The 22,892-nt window shown below is 41.9% G+C and overlaps 1 protein-coding gene across 1 annotated transcript in view; it reads left to right on the top strand.

Annotated features, from left to right (window-relative positions):
- BTRC (beta-transducin repeat containing E3 ubiquitin protein ligase) overlaps positions 1-22,892 on the top strand; it is a 192,258-nt gene that overhangs the window by 62,650 nt on the left and 106,716 nt on the right. The window contains exons 2-3 of the mRNA XM_073685287.1: positions 2,193-2,270; positions 19,096-19,185. Coding sequence (XP_073541388.1) covers positions 2,193-2,270; positions 19,096-19,185 — 168 coding nt within the window. The remainder of the gene's footprint in view (positions 1-2,192; positions 2,271-19,095; positions 19,186-22,892) is intronic.

Here is a 22,892-nt window from a genome sequence, read left to right as displayed (position 1 = left end):
ATCGCTTTTATTGGCTACTTGCGTGTGTAAACATGAAAACCTCTAAAACTATCCATTTAATTCTAATTCTTTTTTAAAAGACACCAAATAACCATGTGATGTGCGGGTTAAAAAATTCATCAGGGAGTATTTTTCAAATAAGAGACAATGGAAATGGATAATCAGATATGGGCCAGTAAAGTCTTATACATGATACATTCATACACAATATAGACTTAAGTCTGCCCCATCACAAAACGCCTCCACTGATACTGCCATTATGTTGTACTCTCTTTATTTATCTACTAGCATAGTATGAAAAGTGTATTAGATTAGGCAGTCACTCATTACCTGTCTATACCCCACATTATCAGGGCTTAACAGGGAAAGTGAGGGACGGCCACCGTTGAATGGGGGCGCCAAACTCGTATACTAGGGTGCCATCCTCCATGACAGGCAGTATCAGTGGAGGCGTTTTGTGATGGGGCAGACGTAAGTCTATATTGTGTATGAATGTTTATCATGTATAAGACTTTACTGGCCCATATCTGATTATCTATTTCCATTGTCTCTTATTTGCAAAATACTCCCTGAGAGATATTGGTTTGATTTGGATATAGTGACAAATTTTTTAACCTGCACATCACATGGGTATTTGGTGTTTTTTAAAAAAGAATCAGAATAAAATTTATAGTTTTTAGAGGTTTTCATGTTTACACACACTATAGCTATCTCTACCCCAATAAAGTTTTCGGTACTATGGGCTGCTTGCCCCTCGTCAGTGCAGAACAGTGACTGAATTTCATAGCCTTGATCTATCTCTAGGGGGCATCTCAGCCAGCCAAACTCTACTTTGCACTGATGACAGGCAAGTACCCAGTAACATAGATCTGTGTCAGCCTTGGCTAATAACCCCAGTCATGTTGAAAAGCTTATTGAAGTTTTGGACATCCAGGGTAGATATCTTCATGAATGGCACTTTCCTTTCAGGAGAGAACTAATTTGTATTTTTTTCCTCTGGAGAATTGCCAGTAATACTCAATTGAAGGAAAATCGGTCTTCTCTCCTAAACTAGGCTTTTCAGCCAAAACCTTGTTGATCATCAGGTATCTGGAGGAGGTTGCTGCCAGCCATTCATTATGGTCTCTTATAGTACATAGCATTAATTTAAAGGGAATTTGTCATCATATTTTTATATATGGAGACAGTGGTCTGGCTGTATAGATGCTTGTTCTCCAATAAAAATGATACCATTTTTGTACAGATCTGATGTGCCAGTCATGAGAAATGTAATGTAGAAGCCATATGCAAATTAGACGGGAAGTGCTCTAGGTGGGCGTGTCAGTGTACTGGGGAGAAGCATTCCGAATGCATAGACACGCCCCCTAGTGGTTTTCAAGCCTGATTTGCATTTGGCTTCTACAGTAAATTTCTCATGACTGTCAGATCGGATCTCTACAAAAAAGGTATCATTTTTATCGGGGGCCAAACGCCTATACAGCCGCGCTGCTACTTCTACAAGTAAAAATAAGTCTGGAACTCATGGCTATCCCAGGTGCAGGTACTGTAGGTACTTTTGACATTTCTCTTCGCTGGCTCATAAAGCCATATGTCCAAATGGAAAAGGGCTCCTTAAAAAGATTCAGCCAACCCCCTTTAAACTGCAAGGTATCATGGTCACTAACCAGTTAAAGCGCAGAGAAAACCCTTGCAAGTCTTCTAGCTCTGTTTTGAGTGCTTGGGGCTCTGAGTCACTAGAGGCCGTTGTCTTTGCTATGAAGTATTGATGGATTTGTCTTGCATGTAATTAAGACTTTGTGGATAGCTTTTACTTTTATTCTTCTTATTTATTTATTTTTTCTTTTTCTTCTTCTTTGAGAAACAAAGGGTCCTCGTTAATGACAATCGTATCTTCCTGCGGTCCCATCCTCCGCTTACAACAATTGCTAACAGTGGGGCGTGATCCTGCGAACGTGTAATAGCTGAACCATTGTCTCTGTTGTTGGTACATTTTATTTGTTTTTTTCAAGCTGAGCTAGAAAATAACAACCCCAACGCCATAGTGTGCCGGCTTTCTGTGCTACTCCATTAAAAAGACACCCAGTGACCTGAAAGTGAGCAAAACCGCCCTGTGTAACGGCTTCCATGTTGTCTCCTGTCCACTTGTTACCTCTGACCGTTTTATGGGATTGACTTTCCTTTTCTTCCTGCAGACTGCCTCCGAACGAGAAGATTGCAATCGAGATGAACCCCCTAGGAAGATTATTCCAGAGAAGAATACGCTCAGACAGGTAGGTCGCTGCCGTCACTTTAGTTTTCCTGCGCAGAGTTTTACGGCTGTACAGAAAAGAATCTCTGACCTAAATTTCCCAAAATTGCGTAAGCAAGTCGAGACAGATTACCTCTTTAATAAATATCATCCATCTTTTGGCTTTCAGCTACCATGTACTTACATTATGTTAAAGGGGTAGTTCCATCTCCAAGATCTTGTCACAATATGTAGTAGGTGTAGTAGTAATAAGATTAGCAAATAACTGTAATTAAAAATGTAGTATAGTTCTCCTGATTCGCTATGTCGCTTACCCCATGTGCAGGGCATTGCAGTAGCTTAGGTACGACCCCTCATATAGTGACAGTTAATTGTTAGTGTTCGTAGCCATGGATACCTATGCTACTGCAATGTCCTGCACATGGGGTAAGCAACATAGCAAATACCTCCAATTAGAAATGTAGTATAGTTCTGCTAAAAATATTATTACACCTACTACATATTGGGATAGGATCTTGGAGATGAGAATATCCCTTTAAATGCATCATCTGATGACTGACCAAACCCTTCTTTGCTAAGCTGCCCCTTTTTTTATGTTTGGGGGGGGGGGGGGGGGTTGGGGGAAGCAGTTGCAAAATTTTTGTGCATGCAATTTTGCAACTTGTTCACGCCCAAGAAGTGGTGTCGAGAGAATTTGAGTTTTGTGTGTGTGTGTGTATCCAGATCATAGTTGTGTGTAAAAATGCAGATATTAAGGTGAAATTAACCTGGGAAGCGGAGTAGGAAGTTTCGGACGTAATACAACTGCAGACCTTGGGATATACAATATTAGGAAGCCATTAATTCATGTTTCTCTCTTTTGAGAAATACCTCTCTATCCCTATATGCAAAATGTATTAAAATGGAAGTAAACTAAGGCACAATATAAGCTCTATTGATCTGACCCAAAAACCCCAGTGACACAATTGAACACTATTTTAGGCTTTATTTTAGTACATTGTGTACTTCAAGCATTATTTATGCATTGTGAAATCTGGTGATATTTTAATCTACAAACTAGATCATAGACCTGATGAGACTGATGTACTTACATTATCGGAATGGCTGTATAATCCTGATATTTACATGAACATTTTAGGAGTATAGCCATAGAATGAATTGGCTCATGAGTCCAGGCTGCAGCTTGTTCTGGGCAGAGTAAGGTTTCAGTAGTGGAGGAGGGACACTGAGGAGCTGTCAGTAAGGGTAGATGGGTAGTGATTAAGTTAACATTTTAAAGGATTAGACTCAATCACTCAATCATATGTCTATATTCAACGTTTCATAGTTTTAAGGTAGAGAGGGTAAACATGTTGATCCAGAGAAATGCAAAGAAACCCCATGAGACAGGTGCTAATTGCCCCATATTAGGGGAACAATTTCTTGCCGAATTCACATACAGCAAATGGACTAATTCCTTGATTAATATCCCATCAGTGTCTCCAAAATGTAGTACTGTTAACCTGTTCATGGAGGACTTTTAAATGCCTTTCTTGACCAAAATATGCCGGCATTCCTGGAATATATGAGGCGGTTAGTGCGGGTCAAGGTGCAACGATGACACCGAAAGTCAATGGAGAATAGCTATGGGCAAATCATCAATCAAGTCACTGGACAAGGTCTTCAAATCGAGGAACATTTCACTGGCGACGTAGATAGGTCTCCTACATAGTTTGGTCTTCTCTGTGGTAACATCTGGATGATAAAGAAGACAGAAGGAGAATCGACACCTTCGAAATGTGGTGCTGGAGAAGGATGGTATCAATACCATGGATGGCAAGAAATCAAGCCAGACATGTCACTCGAAGCAAGGATCACCAAGCTACCACTTGCCTACTTTGCTCTTTGTATGATGTATCCAATCATTGGAGAAGGACGTTTTGGTCAGAAGAATAGGAGGAACAAGACGAAGAAGACGACCAGCAACCTGATGGCTTGATACTATTCAAGATAACAGTAGAGAAATCCCTGGTGGTCCTATCTAGGCTTACAGAAGATTGATCTTCCTACAGATCATTCATCTATCAAGTCACCATGGCCCAAGGGTGTGCCGATGGCTGTATTTAAAAAAGAAAAAAGTGTGGGTCATGACACCCATGGTCGCTCCAGACATTCATGGTCCATGCACAGACCTTATAATGCAGACATGTGAATTCAGCTTTATACAGCAATGCTGAAATGTATATTCACAGTAAGTACACCAGTCTCGGCAGGTCTAAGAAATCTATTTAATTTATGCAGCTTGTGTTGTGAAAACTCTCAGAAATGTGTTTTAACTATTTTACTTTACCAATGGATTATTGAAGGATGGTGAACAAACGCAAGCCTGGAACAAACAGGGCTTCTTCATGTAGGCTCACAGACTACACCGCTTCAGATTATTACATGCGAGTCCCAAAATGGGTTTCATCTGATCACAAAGCTCAAAAACAATTATAAGTTTTGGCAAGTTTGAGAGGAGCCAACATGTTTTTTTTGTGTTAGGTTATAAATTAATTTTAATAGGCTGATCCAGATGGTTCATTTGGAAAATGGATAGTGAGATCTGCTGGAAATTAAACTAAATTTATCTGCATCATACTTCAAAGTGAAGTGAGAGCGAGCGGTGCACATTAAGGCCTGCACATACAGATGGGCTCGCGGGTCACACGCGGGACTAATTGGATTCATTTGGAAAATAAGTGATTGGGTTTTTGGATCATCGCTTGGATGGGAAATTCTCTTCTGGTCTTTTTTTTTTTTTTCCAACTTGAATAATTTATAGTTTCATATATATCATTCTACATTTATCTCCTTTTGATTTATTCTAAGTACAATTACTCCCCTCTGTGGTAATAGTCACATTACTGTGTACCTTCAGAATATGCAAAGACCAGCACAATGAACTGAACAGTGCCCTGTGTTTGTGTTGTGGACTTGCCTGCTGTACAGTGCTGTGCCTCTGTGCATTATACAGACTTGTTTTAAAGGGTTTGTCCACCATTTCGATATTGACGAGCTGTCTTTTAAGATGGGCCAGCAATAAAAAATTGGTGGGTGTCCAATACTCTGTAACCCCCACGGACTAGCTGTTATCACCTCCAGACGCTGCTAGATGTAAACCGTGTGTGAACGGTGCAGCTCTGTACACGGTTTAGTGGCCGATGCTGGGTACTGCAGCTCAGCGCCTGTTGATTCGACAGGCTGCTATTTGTTGGGATTTGCAGAAACATTGTATTACCAGTAGAGTAAGACTACAAGGTATCCGACTGCCTTACCAGGACATCTACATTATCGTCTGGGATCATATTCCTTCTAAATGCCACGTATATGATTCCTGCCCATTGTGTACATTTCCTGGCACGTATGTCAGAGCCGCTCGCCTCTCTATAGGGAAGTGAATGGTGCCGAATATTCCTTTTTAATACAAGCCATCAGCTAAACGGGTTGTCCAATGGAGAAAAAAAAAAATAGATCATGTCTTGTTGATCGATGGAGATGGACCCAGAGACTGAACCTCCAATTGACAGATTGGGTGACTTTACCTATTGGAATGGAGTCGCAGTGCACATTCTCGACTGCCGCTCCATTCGTTCCTTATGGGGCTGCTGAGCGCAGCACTCTATTCTTTTCGGCAGCCCCATGAATAATGAAAGGAGGGGAGAATCTATGATGGGAAGATCCCAAGAATTGGAATTTGAGAGTCTCTGAACGAAGTCGACGGAAACCATTGAGTATATTCGTATGGATTTGGGTGGATCCAGGTTATCTGAAATCACCATTTCTTCCATAAATATTAGAAATTTGATTCTACCCATTCTGCTCTAGAGAGTGGCGATGAGGCCCTCCAGTCTCTGGGGATGACTCGTTCCTTCTTAAAAAATGAAATTGAACTCTGTAGTTTGAAGCCTAGTATTATTGACTTTTCAAAAAAAATAAAGTAAAGCAAAAACGCCTCAAATATTGACTTTACTCTTTTTTCAATATGTGGAATAACGGCTCCATGTGCCACTATCTGTGTGTGTTCCCATGTAAATCAATAGGAATCTTATTCAGCGAGTATTAGAAGCAGTTATTTCTTTGGATTTTAGAGCAGAATCTTCTCAAAAATCTGTCAAAAACAGCTCAACATCGTGGGTTTTCTCCAGGTTCTCCGGTTTCCTCCCACACTCCACAGACAAACCAATAGGGAATCTAGATTGTGAGCCCTGATGGGGACAGTGATGATGATGTCTATAAAATGCTGCGGAATATGATAGCGCTATACAAGTGAGTAAAATAAATAAAAAACATATTCTTATAAGGGGGTGTTGCGATGGGGTGTGTTTTTGCAAAAACCTAGACAAAAATGCAAAAAAAAAAAAAATTGACAAAAACACGTGAATTGATGCAATTGAAATGAGGAAATTATTAATTTTATACATTTTCTACCCATGTGTTAAAAATTATGGCACGCACTATTGGCATGTTTTCTAACCCAAATGAATGGAACGTTCATTGCAAGCAAAAAAAAAAAAAAAAAAGCGACGCATAACTTTAAATGTGAATTTTGGGGCAGAAACTGTGTAAAACTTATTGTTAACATACACAGGGGCAAAAATCACTGCAAATTAAGGGTATTTCACCTTGGTAGTGGCAAGGTCCTTTGCAAATGTACCCCCCTTATAATCACAGCCGGTTATGTATGTTGAAACTTGTTTTGGCCTACCTGATGACTTGTAAGTGATCCGATGGGGCACGTGGTGTCCACTACTCAAGAACTTTAATTGTGCTACCAGTATGTACAGTGTATGTATGTATGTATGTATGTATGTATGTATGTATGTATATTATTTTTTAATGCGGAAGTGTTTTTTTATGTGAATTTTGAAGCAGATCCACTACAAAATCCACCTCCAAAAATTCCTTGTGATCCTTTACTAATTTGTTTGTAAATAAAATTAGTAAAGTATCAGATTTTCTGGTAAATAAATAAATCACCGCGCAGCTTTCAGTCTATGGAAATGAGCTAACAGACCCCGGAGGTCCGAGCGCTAAGTGCTTAGGGAGCTCATGAATACAGGTCTGTAAATTTATTGTCCCGCCATCTGTTTTTCCTGCCTGGCAATAGGAACCATCAGGGTTTTGTAAAGCCTTTGTGGTGGTCAGTCCCTCAGTGGCCGACCTTCCTCTATCTTTTTGGAAGCTGTGAATAGAGTGTGGGTCAGAGGTCGGCTGTTTATGTTGCCCCCTCCTGATTACCCTAATGGCTTAAGAAAAGACATTGGCAATGTAGGATGTTTAGACACCCCCTGCTACCATTGAGAAGTAATGAGGTCCCATTTGCTGCCTGTTCTTTTCTTCCCTTTAGTACTAGTGCAGTCTTTGCTTTTCGGCTTTTTTTTTTATTGTTTGTTTAGGTTTTTTGTTTTCAGTTTAATTCATCCATGTTTGTTTGTTCATTAGCCGACGTTCTCTTTATATAGGACCCAAAGTGATGCGACTCTGTCCTCCGTATACATCTTATAGGCTAGATCCTCTCTGATGCCCCAGCGTTACTCTCGAATTCATCTCCTACTCACTATATTGGTTATATATCACATTTCCTGCCACTTTCCTCTTTTAAAGGGGTTGGTCGCTATTTGGTTTACTTTAGTAGATGTGTTGTGGCGCTTACTATTATATAGGTAGTCCAGGTTCTCCTCCTGCTCAGGTTAGTGCTGCCGTCCACACAGACTGCACAGCTCTCCGGTCTGTACAATGGCTGCCTGCTACTCTTTCTTCTGTTCTAAAAACGGAAGTATAACAGATCCCGCATGGATCCCATAGTAATCACTGGGGCTCCACTACTTCAGTTATACAACGGAGCAGTTTTTGACATCATTCTGATTTCTGGTCCTAAAACTACCGGAGATCAGAATGTGTGACCGTAACTTCCACCTTTTTGGAAGACTTTTTTTTCTTATTTAAATGCGTATATTTGGGGCCAAAATTAATTTTGGCAATTGGATTTTCTCATTTTTGGGATTTTCTTCTTTTCTATTGAAGGAGACTGATGGGCTGGTCTGGTCACATGCTCTTCCACCAGCAGCCATTGTACGGAGTGGAGAGCTGTGCAGTCTGTGTGCAGGGCACCATCAGAAAGGGAGTCTGAAGCTCAGACCCCCATGCTATAACTACAGGGCTCTGTAAAGAACTGCAACATTTTTGCCTATTAGGGCTTATTGACTTGTTATATTTTTGGTTATAGTGCCAGCAAAGAGAGTGAGACCTCTGAAATCTCACCCACACCCTGCCTATTTTATTCCTTGCAAAGCTTTTTTTTTAATCGGCAGCATGTAAGCATTTTGCAGCGTTTTCATCAAATCAGTGGGAAATAAAACGCGAGAAAAAATGCATGAAGCAAGGCTCCTGTGTTACTGAACTTTTTTTTTTGCCAACTCCTTGGTTTTCTTGCAGAAAATAAATCTGCTGCAGATGCTGAACGTGTGCACATACCCGTAAAAAGCTAGTAAAGCCAATGGTGATGTTGAGATGTTTGAGATTTTAGACTGCATGGAATGAAGGGCCTACACTGCCGAGACCCTCTGTGTGGAGCGGTCAGTGGGAGTTGAAGCTCACGGACCCTCAGTCATGGTATCCTATATTTTGTAGGGGTCTTTTTTTTTTTTCATTTGAAAAACGTTAATTTAAAATATTTATGCAGTTGTATAAATTAAAGGGAATCTGTCACCCCCTGGGACTTTTCAGACCTCTAATATGGGCATACAGGTTATAGAAATGTGAATCTATACTCACCTGTATGCCTCATGATAGAGGTCTTGTGGCTGTGAAATTGCTTTTTTATTTCTTGTGGCTTACGATGTGTTTCCGTCCAGGGGTCGGGAAGAAATCCTGCCTAATTGTTTAATTAAAATATTTCTCCCCTACCCTGCAGGTCACAGTGCCCTGTGATGTGCAGTTCCTGTGGTCGGATCCCTGCGCACTTCACCTTCTTCCGCAAGGCGCGTTTCCCTGCCGTCTGTGTGTCCTTGTAGAGCAGGGATGTAGTGCGCAGGCGCCAGCGAGTCACTCTGACTTCCCTGCGCCTGCGCACTACATCCCTGCTCTACACTTGTACACAGATGGCAGGGAAACGCGCCTTGCGGAAGAAGGTGAAGTGCGCAGGGATCCGACCACAGGAACTGCACGTCACAGGGCACTGTGACCTGCAGGGTAGGGGAGAAATATTTTAATTAAACAATTAGGCAGGATTTCTTCCCGACCCCTGGACGGAAACACATCGTAAGCCACAAGAAATAAAAAAGCAATTTCACAGCCTCAAGGCCTCTATTATGAGGCATACAGGTATGTATAGATTCACATTTCTATAACCTGTATGCCCATATTAGAGGTCTGAAATATAAAATATTAGTAGATATGCTGCATAATATGTCTGGAGAGTAAGAATAATAATTGTAGGGCCACGTTTAGACGAGCGCGGAACTTTGCTGACCTGTCGTGTATGGAAATTGCAGGCGTGACTCTGGCTCCATGTGCTTGTCCACATAGAAGATGGGTGCGGGGACTGCCTACTACTCCTTCTAAGGACTTTCACAGTCTGTACTTTGACCCTGATGTACAAGACCGGTCACGGTTCTCCGGAATGGAACCAGACAGCCTCATAGACACATGCAAGGCTCTGGAGTTTGGAGCTAGGGAGAACCTTGCTAGGACTGGACACCGGGGTGTGGGTTGGGGGTTGGGGAGTGTGGTTTTTTTTTTTTTTTTTTTTTTTTTTTTTTTTCTTGTACGTGGAAAGGGGAAAAAAACATTTCTCCACCTTGTCCATTGTGTCAGTTCTTAAAAATTGGACCGCACTCGAATCAATGTTTTTTTTTCCACGGACCCACAGACTTGCATTACCTCAGATCAGAATTGGACATCTCTGATTTTTTTTCTGTGGACTACTCGGTCAGAGGATAAAATCAGACCCACCGCCCCATATAATATCATAGGTAGGATTGCGGTCTGTGAAAACCATGGATAGCACTTGTACGAGAGAATCTGTGGTGTGCACGAGCCCTTCCACTGAATTCCTGCAGTATTTGCCCTCGCTGGCATGTTGCATATAGTGACCTGCATGTTATATATGTGGCATAAGTGGTCGGTGTACCCAGTATATCTGTGCGTCACCCGGCTGCTATCTGTCCCACCAAACTGCATGCCCATTGGCAAGATGGTTTCCCATGACCTTAGAAATGTGTTTGTATTTCTTGGAGGAGCAATGTGTTTGCTGCCATTTCCGTGCTCTTTGCTGCTATTTCCGTGCTCTTTGCTAATAGGGTCTGTCAGCGTTTTCTCTCGGCCTCATTTGTAACGCTATAAATGGCAACCTTTTGTGTGCGCTCCTCGTGCTTTTGTATACGTGTCCACTTACCATCCTAACAATGTAGGCCTCCATAATGAAGCCATTGAGGGGCCTGCGCGCCCCCCCAGCTCCCTGGATATATTTCTTGCAGTAGTTAGGGTTTTCTACCATCAGTCCTGCCTGACTGGAGCCCCCCGTGGAGTCATCTGAAGGCATGAGAGGGGACAGAAAAGTAACCGTGCCTCTCCTCTTGTTGGATTTCTCCTATTATTCAGGGACCCTAATGAGGACCATCTGGTGGGGGGCTTTTTCCTCTCTTGTGGAGATGGTCACCTGCAGTGAAGCCGCACAAGGGGGGCTCTCCAGTTTGTGTTGGAAGCCATAATTCAACTCTTCATTGATACTTTGTGATTTTGTTCTAAAGGTGCCGGAGCATCGAGTTCAAGAGTCAGACGAGGCAAGAGGCGAGCGTGTCCTAGGAGCGAACAGCTGCCATGTTTCCAGCACCTTGCGAGCGGCCGGAGTAATGTCATTAAATAGAGAATTGCCCCGTAGATTATACTTTCTACCTTTCACTGCCGACCTTCACGCCAAAGCCGCGTGTTCTCTCCGCTATTGTGCCGGCGTTATCTGAACGCTCATTGATAATTCCTCTGCTTTCCTGAGCCCACTATATCTGGCGCCGGCTCCCTATAACTCACACAGCTTATTATTTTATGTAATCATGCACTTGTGCTTAGAACGCAGGATAATTTACTATGTCATTAATGTTGGCGTCCCTTTTTTTTTTTCTTCTTCATTCGGTTGTCTAATTATGCTTTTCAGAGTTCTTCTTTTACCCATGAAATGGTTATTGTATGTAACCCTGCGTACGTCGGCCATATGGTGTTAGCAGCACGCCCTCTAGTGGCCATGCGTCATACTAGCAACACGAATGCAACTGTTGAACGCCGAAGAGTGCGGCCTCATTCGGTCGTCAGTGATTGTTCTTGTGCGCAACAAAAACAAAACATTAGATTTTCATCAGTGTTTGGTCGTCGTCGACTTTTACCATCAGTGTTTCGGTACGTAGTAATATCTGTATGGGTGGTGAATTTCACCCGTGACGTGACGGTGTTCAAAAATGGACGTCTCCTTGTGTTTTTTTTTTTTTAAATACTATTACAGGAGCTTGGGATAAAAAAAACATTTAAAATACAATTGCATTTTTAACTGCAGGATCAAAGGATTATATATATATATATATATATATATATATATATATATATATATATATATATATATATATATATATATATATATATATATATATATATATATATATATATATATATATATATATATATATATATAATATTTAAAAACTCTTTAAATCTGCACCAACAATGAATAAAAACTGCAATAGTGCAGATTCAAGCTGAGTAGATCGTGAATGCATATTTTGTAGCCAACACTTTAATAACGCATGCTTATAAAAAGCAGCAGGGAAAAAAATGCAGCATGTGAATACTGTGGACCGTGGACATTAGCGGACCCTCTTTTTTTTTTTTTTTTTTTTTTTTGAGAGCCCCCTCGGTCATAGATTTAGCATTTTCCTCCATTGACAGGGTTAAAATACTTATTCCCAGTACCTATCCTGATGTTCCTATATCATTTGCGTTTTTTTAAGTAATTTTTTTAATTTTTTTTTGTTCTATTTTCACTGATGTTTTTTTGCGCCAAATTATTCAAAATGGCACAAGCCGTTCATAAATATGGCACAGAATCAAAAATGTTTTTTTTTTTTACTTTCTAAAATTTTTTTTTTTTTTTGCAATTTTTCCGCATCAGAAGTTGTAAATACTTTAAAAAGTTGCACATATGTCGAAGAAGAAGAAGAAAAAAAAAAAAAAAGACAAATTGAAAATGTCTCAAGAAATCTTATCCCAGGCAGGGAGTGGAGTGAGACGTGTAAAAAAAAAAAAAAAAAAAAAAAAAAAAAAAAAAAATAATAATAATAAAAAAAATGTGCCATTTGGTAAAAGTCGCATTTCATCATTTCATGGATCTGTCTAGAACATCTGGATAAGCAAACTTGTTGAAGAAAAATAAAAACAGCTTGTATTTGACGCCAAGATCACAAGATCCTTCAGGTGCCCCCCAACGTAGAACAATAAAATACCTAGATCAGCTCTGCTGGTGACTAGTGCCACTAGAGTGGGCTTTTTGCCCCTGTAATTGGGGTCATCAATTCCAGTGGAAACTGCAAATTGAAAAATATATACATAAAAAAAAGAATAATAGAAGAAACAGAGCCTCGCCTTACCAACCCTCGGGGGCTACACAACGGCTGTATTTAGGAGACGATACATTTTAAGGGAGCCGTTGTGAAACTTTTTTTATGTGTCACTTTTTTCCATATTTAAAAACTAAATATCTATAAATTCCTTTTTGCAGACCTTACCCATTGTAACAGTAAAAATAATAATAAAAAGTAATCTAAAATGTTAATAAAAAAAACGATGCGTCACTGAAAAAAACAAATCGTACAAGAATAAATGTGATGGTTTAACAAAGGTGAAACGACATTTCTCTATATCCCGGAGACCCCCCACAGGCGGCTTTGATGCTGGAGCTTCTGCTTTTCATGCTCTAGTTTTAACCACAAATGACACATCGCCACCTATCGGCTGCTTTGAGGTATTGCACCTAATTAAAAGCGTAATCAAGCAAATATTTTTCTTTGACTTTTTACAGGCTGTTGGCAATTATTATATGTAAGGGAACAATAACTATAGAAACCAATTATACAAAGCACAGGGCTTGGTTCCCCATTAGAGCCTCCCCCCTTCCACCCTTTTAAATTACAGTTATTTGTTCACATTTGCTCTCTGGGATGTCTCTGAAGGATAAACTCCAAAATATGGGATTGTTCCTTCATGTAAGTAATGTTATCTATCCTATCAGCATTCTCCTCTTAATCAATGAATTTAAGTTTTTCATCCAGTTCCATTGTCCCCAGTGTGTGACATCGGGCCCCTCGCAGCGCCGGCTGCCCTTACTAACATGTGGGAAAGATTGGGTGATTCTACAGAGATCACTGACACCAGCGCTGTCCTGTATTAGGAGCCACCGGGGTAACAAGTCAGGTCATGACATTTCTTCTCTCCTAAATCTCCCCCCCCCCCCCCCCCCCCCCCCATCACCTGTGAGTGATATTATTGAGAAGTTGGAAGAGCCGCAGCCACGAAGTGGAGACCCCGTAAAGTTAAAGTGGGTTCACCAAGTGCAGAAAAGTCACCAATGCTCTGCTGACTCCATAACTCCAGAGTCCAGACTTCCTTTGATAATGACATCAGCACAAAAAACTATATATAGGGAGCTTCATGGCCGAGCAGCTGCATGCAGCCTTACATCACCAAGCACAGTGCCGAGTGTGGGATGAAGTGGTGTAAAGCTGCCTGCACAGGACTCTGGAGCAGAGGAAAGGTGTTCTGTAGAGCGATGGATTGCACTTCTCTATCTGGCGTCTGATGGATGAATCTAGGTTTGGTGAATGTCAGGAGAACATTACCTTTCTGACTGCATTGGGCCACCTAAAGTTTGGAGGAGGGATAATGCTATGGGGTTTGTTGTTCACTGGAACTGAGGATTTGAGACCGAATCTTAATGCTTCATCACAAGACATTTTAGACAATTGTAGCTTCCAGCTTTGTGGGAACAGTTGGGGTAGGAGACCCATTTCTGTTCCCTATGATTGTGCCCAATTCATGTAGTCCATAAAGACAAGATTGGGAGAATTGGGTGTGGAAGAACTTGACCGGCCTGACCTCAACCTCATCTAACATTTGGGATGAACTAGAATGGATATTAGGAGCCCGGCCCTCTCCTCCATAAGGGTCTGACCTCATAAATGCTCTTCTGAATGAAGGCAAAAATTCTCACAAACTCCTCTAAAATCTTGTAGAAAGTCTTCCCAGAAGAGCGGTAGCTGCAGAGTGGGGACCAGCTCCATACTAATGTCTGTGGATTTAGAGTGGGATGTGATGGGCTCCTGTAGGTGTTCTGTGTGCAGCGTCCCTATACCCCTGGCCCTCATAGTCTGCCTATATCCGGTGTACATTGTGGATGTATACCGCCATGTTCCTCTGTGCAGTGTAGCATCTGTGCCTCGTACGTCTGCCGTCTTATTCCCGTGGTTCTGCCGTCTTTTCCTTTGTCTCCTGGTAAATGAGTGAGACTGAAGTGATCAATTGCTTTTAGTGTGTTATATGTTTCCCGTGACAAGTAAACCCTCTATTGATTAGCCATTACTGTGTTTGATAATCTTGTGTCATTTGAACCTATTGTAAAAGGACAAAAAATAAATATATAAAAATAAAATAAAGCTTGGCAATGTTTTTACCCCAGCAGCGCTACGAAAATTGAAAACGCATTCAAAATTATAGGCGTCTCGGCCAAAGTCATTATATGAGATGGGTATTTGTGTTGGTTAGCATACCGGCCCTGTGCGCCGCACGCCGAGCCCATCCTTTGTGCAAGGAACGTCTGACAAGGAGGCTGCAACACTAATGGCTTTCCTTCATTTTTACAAGTTGTTCCAGTAGCTCCATTTAAAGGGAAAGTAAACCAGAAATCCGGGTGTATATAAACGATCTGATAGAAGAATGCACAATTCATAGAAGCTCATCAAAGCTTCTGATGCGGGGAGTAATGATGATCAGTAGGTTGATGTATTGGTCCCTTCATCACTATTATCAAAGCTTCTCCATGACCACATACCCATGTAGGTGATGCATGGTGTTGCTGTCATCATGCCGTACAACAATGTGAAACTGCTTGTACATACCAGTCTAATATGTCCAGGAACTGCCCTTTTTCTCATGCTATTTTTTGGTGGTGGTTCACCTCAATTGACTTTCTGCCAGCACTATAGGTGCTAGAACTTCATTTCCCTTCTCAGTATAACCTTCCCTTGCCATTGTTCATTGGCTTCTTTGTCCTGAACCGAAAACCAAGCTTTCTGCAATGCCTCTATGCAGTATGACACAGGGGGTAACAGATGCAAAGAGACAGAGACCTGCCCCCCTACTTCCTGAGACAAAGGGACATTTAAACAAAGTCTTGCCGTCTGCGGCCACCACCAGAGAACGTTCTGGAGCGTCTTGCGTATTGTCTTCAAAGTATAAACCATATGCTGTAAGTATGTGAGCTCCCTCTAGTGGTAGCTATAAGCAATTTTAACATTTTACAGATGCGTATGAGTGAAACTCATATATTATATAGAGTCATTACAAACAGTGATCTATTTCAAGTGTTTATTTCTGTTAATGTTGATGATTATGGCTTACAGCCAATGAAAACACAAAAGTCATTATCTCAGTAAATTAGAATATTTTATAACAACTGCTTGAAAAATGTTTTTAAAATCCGAAATGTTCGCCTACTGAAATGTATGTTCAGTAAATGCCCTCAATACTTGGTCGGGGCTCCTTTTGCATCAATTACTGCATCAATGCGGCGTGGCATGGAGGCGATCAGCCTGTGGCACTGCTGAGGTGTTATGGAAGCCCAGGTTGCTTTGATAGCAGCCTTCAGCTCGTCTGCATTGTTGGATCTGGTGTCTCTCATCTTCCTCTTGACAATACCCCATAGATTCTCTATAATAGATTCTCTATGGGGTTAAGGTCAGGCGAGTTTGCTGGCCAATCAAGCACAGTGATACTGTTGTTTGTAAACCAGGTATTGGTACTTTTGGCAGTGTGGGCAGGTGCCAAGTCCTGCTGGAGAATGAAATTTCCATCTCCAAAAAGCTTGTCTGCAGAGGGAAGCATGAAGTGCTCTAAAATTTCCTGGTAGACGGCTGCGCTGACTTTGGTCTTGATAAAACACAGTGGACCTACACCAGCAGATGACATGGCTCCCCAAACCATCACTGATTGTGGAGACTTCACACTAGACCTCAAGCAGCTTGGATTGTGGCCTCTCCACTCTTCCTCCAGACTCTGGGACCTTGTGGAGTGTGTCCTTCTGGAAATCTGTCAAGTCAGCAGTCTTCCCCATGATTGTGGAGCCTACTGAAACAGACTGAGGGACTTTTTTAAACGCTTAGGAAGCCCTTTGCAGGTGTTTTTTGTTAATTATTCTAATTTAGTGCAATAATGACTATTATGTTTTCATTGGCTGTAAGCCATAATCATCAACATTAACAGAAATAAACACTGGAAATAGATCATTCTGCTTGTAATGACTCTATATAATATGACATTCCCTTTGGAAACGGTGGGAGATTTACTATACTAAATGCACAAAAATTCCTTTGCAAATTACATAAAAAATAAAACAGGCACACGCATAGTAAGTGCTCTAGTCACTTTTTCTGCTTTAGTGTCCTATATGGCAAATGGGAGTGGTTTGCCAGGAAGAGGGCGTGGCATGGATCCAACACCGTGTGCTAAAATTGCATAAAAATTCTGCCACAAAATAAGCAAGGAGATGTGTTTGAGACCTTTTAAAACCTTCTTCTAGTCTCAGATTAGACAGAATATTCGTTTTGCTTTGAGTTGTTTTTGACCATAACTAGATAGTTCCTCCCAACAGCTATAAAGACATGGAGGACTTTCTTCTTGGTTAACAGAAGTTAAGCTTTAAATCCATGTATCAGACCCCTGGTGCCCGCGATATGTCCGGTATAATAATAACAAGGCTTCTCATGCTGAAAGTCTGCAGCACAAGGAAAATGGGCGTCTGGCCAGCATTCCCCGACTCCCTAACTCGCTGCTTGGAATAACTCCTGGACGCGCGCTCATTAATGTTTGCTGTAATTTGTTATACTTTATGGCTATGAAATTACGTTCCAGTACAGCGGCCATCCCAGTTTTTGGGTTTTTTTTGTAGGGGGGGTGGCCCTTAGTGACTAATGTGAAGTTCAGTTTAAATTTTTTTGTATTACCTACTGGTGCTGCTGAGACGGACGCTCCTGCGCCTCTTTTCCCTCCCAGATAAGATTTTGAAAACTTCTGGGACTGGAGAAGTGCGCCGCTGAAACACTCTCTATGTTTATGGCATCCTTATGGTTCTCACCCGCACCTTGCATGTGCACTGGATATTATCTGTGTGCACACCCGTTTAAGGACTATATTACCAGGATTTTGAGCCCCTCTTTTCTACACAAGTCTTCTGGATTTTTGAGGTGGGATATGATTGTGGTCCATGTTAACAAAGCTAAACCTAAACTGACAAAAATGTAATATCTATCTATCAACCAAAATGTTTCCAAGGGATGAATGTGACTGGGATGACTGCACTTATGAATCGGCCCAGCGCACACACTGTGAGCTAGGGGGGATTCTCTGGTTTCTGAGCCAGGATCGGTGGGTACATATGTGTAATACATACTCCTGGGCAGAGCCAGTCTAGTCGGCGCAGCCTCGCTCCATACACTTGTATTGAGCGAAGTCGTGCCCACTGGACGGCTGCGTCTCTAGATGGGACCCGGCCTCGCTCAATGCAAGTGTATGGAGGGCGGGCTGGGAATATGTATAATGCATACATACCCCCTGGTCCCACGTTAGAATCTGGTGAATGCTTGCAGCGTGCCGTGTGTGGCATGGGGGGATTTTTCTACCCAAACCACGGGCAACATGAATGAGTCGCTGGCTCTATACATATCTCTATCCCTGAAAAGTTACATCAAAATTGATTAGGTCTTTAAAAACTAATTTTGTAAATTCCAAAAGCCTCCAAACTGTATCTGTACATTGTTAACAAAGGAAGGAGGAATTCGGCAGGAGAGAAATGCAATAACTACACAAACTAGCGACCCACAGAGAGGCGAGCAGCAAGTCTATCTCGTAGTGAGGATTTTTTCGGGTAAAGTAGCGAGTGAATCTCCCTGTATTTTATTGTTAATTTAAAGGGGTTATCCCTAATTAAATGGATACAATTGCAAAGTGCTTGTAAAAACGAGCAACTTTGCAATTTACAACTTGCGAAAAATAATCTGTTCTCAAGAAGGATTATTAATGCTGTAGTTTACTACTTTTTGCCTCAGCAGTCTTAGAGGTGGCCAGTCTCTTAGGTAAAGGTGCACAGTTCAGGCCATTGGTGCAGTGATGTAGGTGGTCCGAATGGTCAATAATCAGGAGCATCCTGGGAAGCTGAGAGGCCGGGGGAGTGGTCTCTTCCTGAAGACAGAGATGAGCCACCTGGATATATTCCAGCCAGTGACGGAGAAGCGGTGCACTTGGCGTGTGATGACACGGTGCACTTGGCGTGTGATGACACGGTGCACCCGGCGTGTGATGACACGGTGCACCCACCATTGCAGACATGCTGGTTAGGATCTACCGGTACTTCTGCCTCCTGAGCTTGCAATGTTACTATGGAGTATATGCATGCTTGTATAGGTCACTGATACCACGTATTGCTATATACAAGGGTTTAGAGGGGTCTCTTCTGATCAGCCCCCCCATTTGCTGTATTGTGAGTAATACCTGACTTTACATTTATTTTTTTCCAGACATACAACAGCTGTGCCAGATTGTGCTTAAACCAAGAGACTGTGTGCCTATCTGGATCGGCCATGAAGACAGAAAGTTGTGTAGTGAAAGTAAGTCCGCCTTGTCTTTTTTTTTCCTGTTTATACATATATTCAGCATGGTATCTTCACATTCTTAAACTGAACCTACAGTTTTGATATCTTCCCTGACCTGACCCAAACTTCTCGAGCACTAAGCTAATTAGAATTGGACCTGAGCACGATACTTTCTGGCCATGGTGAGGACCATGGCGTGGTGCAGGGGCCTCTCGTCACATCGGAAAGTTAGGTCTGGCGGGAGATTAAATTGTAGGTATGGTTGAAATTGAGAATAAACCTTGGAGTATCTGTGTAACTATCAAAGGTGAGTCTAAGGGGTTAGATTCCCTTTAAAGAGAAACTTGTCAGCAGATTTTTACTATCTCATCTGAGAGCAGCTTGATGTAGGTCAAGAGAAGCTGAATCCAACAATGTATCACTTAGATTACTGAGTGCAGCCGTTCTGACACAATCAGAGCTTTTAGATTTAGAATGAAGCAGAGCTGAGAAAGCGAACCCCACCCACACCACAGCTAACCCCGCCCCACCAAGCTCTCCATGTGCAAGGTCTATAGACATTGAGGTGCTTATCATAGAAGGTGGCGTTGCTGGACTAGTCCGGCAATGTTTATCTTAGTAATAAATCCTTCAGAGTTAGTAAACTATAGCACGCACTTTGACAAGTGACACATCTCTGAATTCTTCGTCCTCTATCTACTGCTGTCTTCAGATTACATAGTAAAAACCTGCTGACAGATTCCCTTTAAGTATATCACTAAACACGTGTAGGGAGACTTGGGGCGAGGCAGCAACTTTGGCCCTTACACAGGTCGCGCTGCCCAAAAATTCTTTATTCTGCTTCTACACCTTAGTGTAATGCAGGTGAATGGGATCCATTACAACCACCAGGGTACCGTGATAAACAAGCCTGAAAAAAAACAAAAAAACAAACAAACGACTGGTACTAACTTGGTTGTTGCAGTCATGTTACCCTTAAGATTGCATTGTGACCCTATTCACCTTCATTATGCTGCAATGTGGTCACCATCTAGCCCTAACCTTAACCCCTTTCCGACCTGTTCACTAATAGTACGCACCAGATCGGAAAGGCCGGTTCAGCGGGGGCTCCAGCGCTGAGCCTGCACTGAACCGAGCACATGTCAGCTGATTCTTACAGCTGACATGTGCCCGCAACAGCCACGGGTGGAATCTCGATCCACCCGCGGCTGTTAACCAGTTATATGTCGCTGTCAATCTGACAGCGGCATTTACCTTGCGCTTCTGGGAAGCTCGTTCTAGGCCCCGCCCATCGGTGACCCCGTCACGTGATCGCGGATCACCAATGGGTGGGCATGACAACCCAGGGTCTGAAGCAGACCCCTTTGTTGTCATGTCTCAATTGCTATGAGCGCCACCCAGTGGTTGGAGCTCATAGCACAGGAGCATTTCTGCTGCATACAAGCAATCTGCTCATCGCCTGTATGCAGTAGAGAAAGTGCTGCTTCTAGTCTCCTATGGAGACTGTTGAAGCATGCAGTAAGTGTAAAAAAAAAAAAAAAAAAAAAAATACAAAAAATACAAAAAATATAAAAGTTTAAGTCACCCCCCTTTCGCCCCATTCAAAATAAAATAAAAAAAAAAACCCACATACACATATTTGGTATTGCCACATTCAGAATCGCCTGATCTATCAATATAAAAAAAGAATTAATCAGATCGGTAAATGGCGTATCGAGAAAAAAATTCTAAACGCCAGAATTACTTTTTTTTGGTAGCCACAGCATTGCAATAAAATGCAATAACGGACGATCAAAACATCGAATCTACTCCAAAATGGTATCAATAAAAAAACGACAGCTTGGCACGCAAAAAGTAAGCCCTCACCTGGCCCCAGATCCCGAAAAATGGAGACGCTATGGGTCTCAGAAAATGCCACCATTTTTTTTTTTTTTAAAGCAAACTTTGGATTTTTTTTCACCACTTAAATAAAAAAGAACCTGTACATGTTTGGTGTCGACGAACTCGTAATGACCTGGAGAATAATAATGGCAGGTCAGTATTAGCAATCAGTGAACGTGGTAAAAAAAAGGACCCAAGAAACAACTGTGGAATTGCATTTTTTTGCAATTTCACCGCACTTGGAATTTTTTTCCCGTTTTCCAGCACACGATATGGTAAAACCAGTGATGTCGTTGAAAAGTACAACACGTCCCGCAAAAAAATAAGCCCTCACACGGCCATATTGACCAAAAATTAAAACGCTATGGCTCTGGGAACAAGAGGCGCAAAAAGCGAAAACAGAAAAACCCAAGGTCGTTAAGGGGTTAAAGACCATTCAGTACTCCTTGGGGAACAATATCGATCATTTTAAAGAGCCTTGTTACATGACTTGGTATATAAATCCAGGCTACAATCTCCATTTGCATAGAGCAGTTTCAGGGTTCTTGCCCCTCTTCAGTGCAAAGTAGGAGGTTCCCCCATCAAAGACCCCAAACTGCTGTATACAACCATGTGCCATTTCTAATGCTGGTGCCATCTTGTGTAGGGTTACCTGAGGCGCCCAGTCTAGGGTGCAACTTCACCCTTAGCACCTTCGCCTTCCCCTTTTATTATTACACCCACATGTTCTCAACAGCCATTCTTCAGAACATGCCTCCATTGAACACATTATAATGGGGACGCTCCATTTATTTTACCAGGATGCACTGGGGGCTTGTGGTGCCCTGTTCATAATTGGGATCAACATGCAGACTGTCCAGAAGACTGTAGTAAACAAGGGGGCGGTGCTCCAGTAAACAAGGGGGCGGTGCTCCAGTAAACAAGGGTGATCTATTAACAATCTAACTAGTGATGAGTAGTGCAGTTTACAGCAGATTTGTGAAGAAATATAATCTTCGGGGCCCTGTCAGTACCCCTGGGCTTGTCTGTCTAAACAAAAAAAAAAAAGTGCATTACCTTTGAAATAACAATACTAGGTGGTCTTGCCTTTGAACTCTGCATTGTGCTGTTTCTCCTCTGTTATTCTTCATGGAAATGTGTAAATTAATTGACAATTGGTCGTTGCCAGTTTGGCACACTGACATTGTCCAATCAGTGATGCCAGGTTGCCTGTAGAGACATGCCCTTTTTGCTAGACAAATGGCAACGCATGTTGTTAATTTACTGAAGCAAACATATCAGAAAAGCTGATGGGTCTGCCTTAAATTGGCCATCTTTCCCCTTTTAAAAGGACATGGTCAGAGCTGACCTTTTTAAAGGGTTTGTCTGACCCCAATGCCCAAGTCTGTAGTCACTCTTGACAGCGAGCACTGTGTGGATTCGTAAGTCTGCAGTCCCAGATAATGCAGTGTCAGCATACTCCCCGGCCACACTCCGACTAGACTTATCCAGCCTCTCTCAGTTTAGTTATATTGAGTGAGGCCAGATAAGTCTAGTCGGAATGTGGCTGGGGAGTATGCCATGCATGTTTAGTCGGCACATGACCACATGTATGCAAATTCTGACTTTGTGAAGAAAAAATAAAGTATGCACAACCAAGTGATCACCTATAAATATATCAATGTGTCTTATGTGTTAATAAATATTGATATATTTATAGGCGATCTCTTGGTTGTGCATGCTTCTTTTTCTTCCCACATTATACTCTTTTGGTATATTCAGGGTGGTGCCGTCCTTGATGTTTAGTCTAGCTCACATTCTTCTGGTGGCCATCTTTTTACGCAGAGAATCCTGACAGCGCG

Source organism: Phyllobates terribilis, unplaced genomic scaffold, assembly GCF_046119375.1.
Source record: "Phyllobates terribilis strain yellow unplaced genomic scaffold, ASM4611937v1 Scaffold_5__5_contigs__length_657084704, whole genome shotgun sequence".
Taxonomy (NCBI): Eukaryota; Metazoa; Chordata; class Amphibia; order Anura; family Dendrobatidae; genus Phyllobates; species Phyllobates terribilis.
Note: the sequence above shows the minus strand (reverse complement) of the source record. Positions and strands in the feature narration are given on the sequence as shown.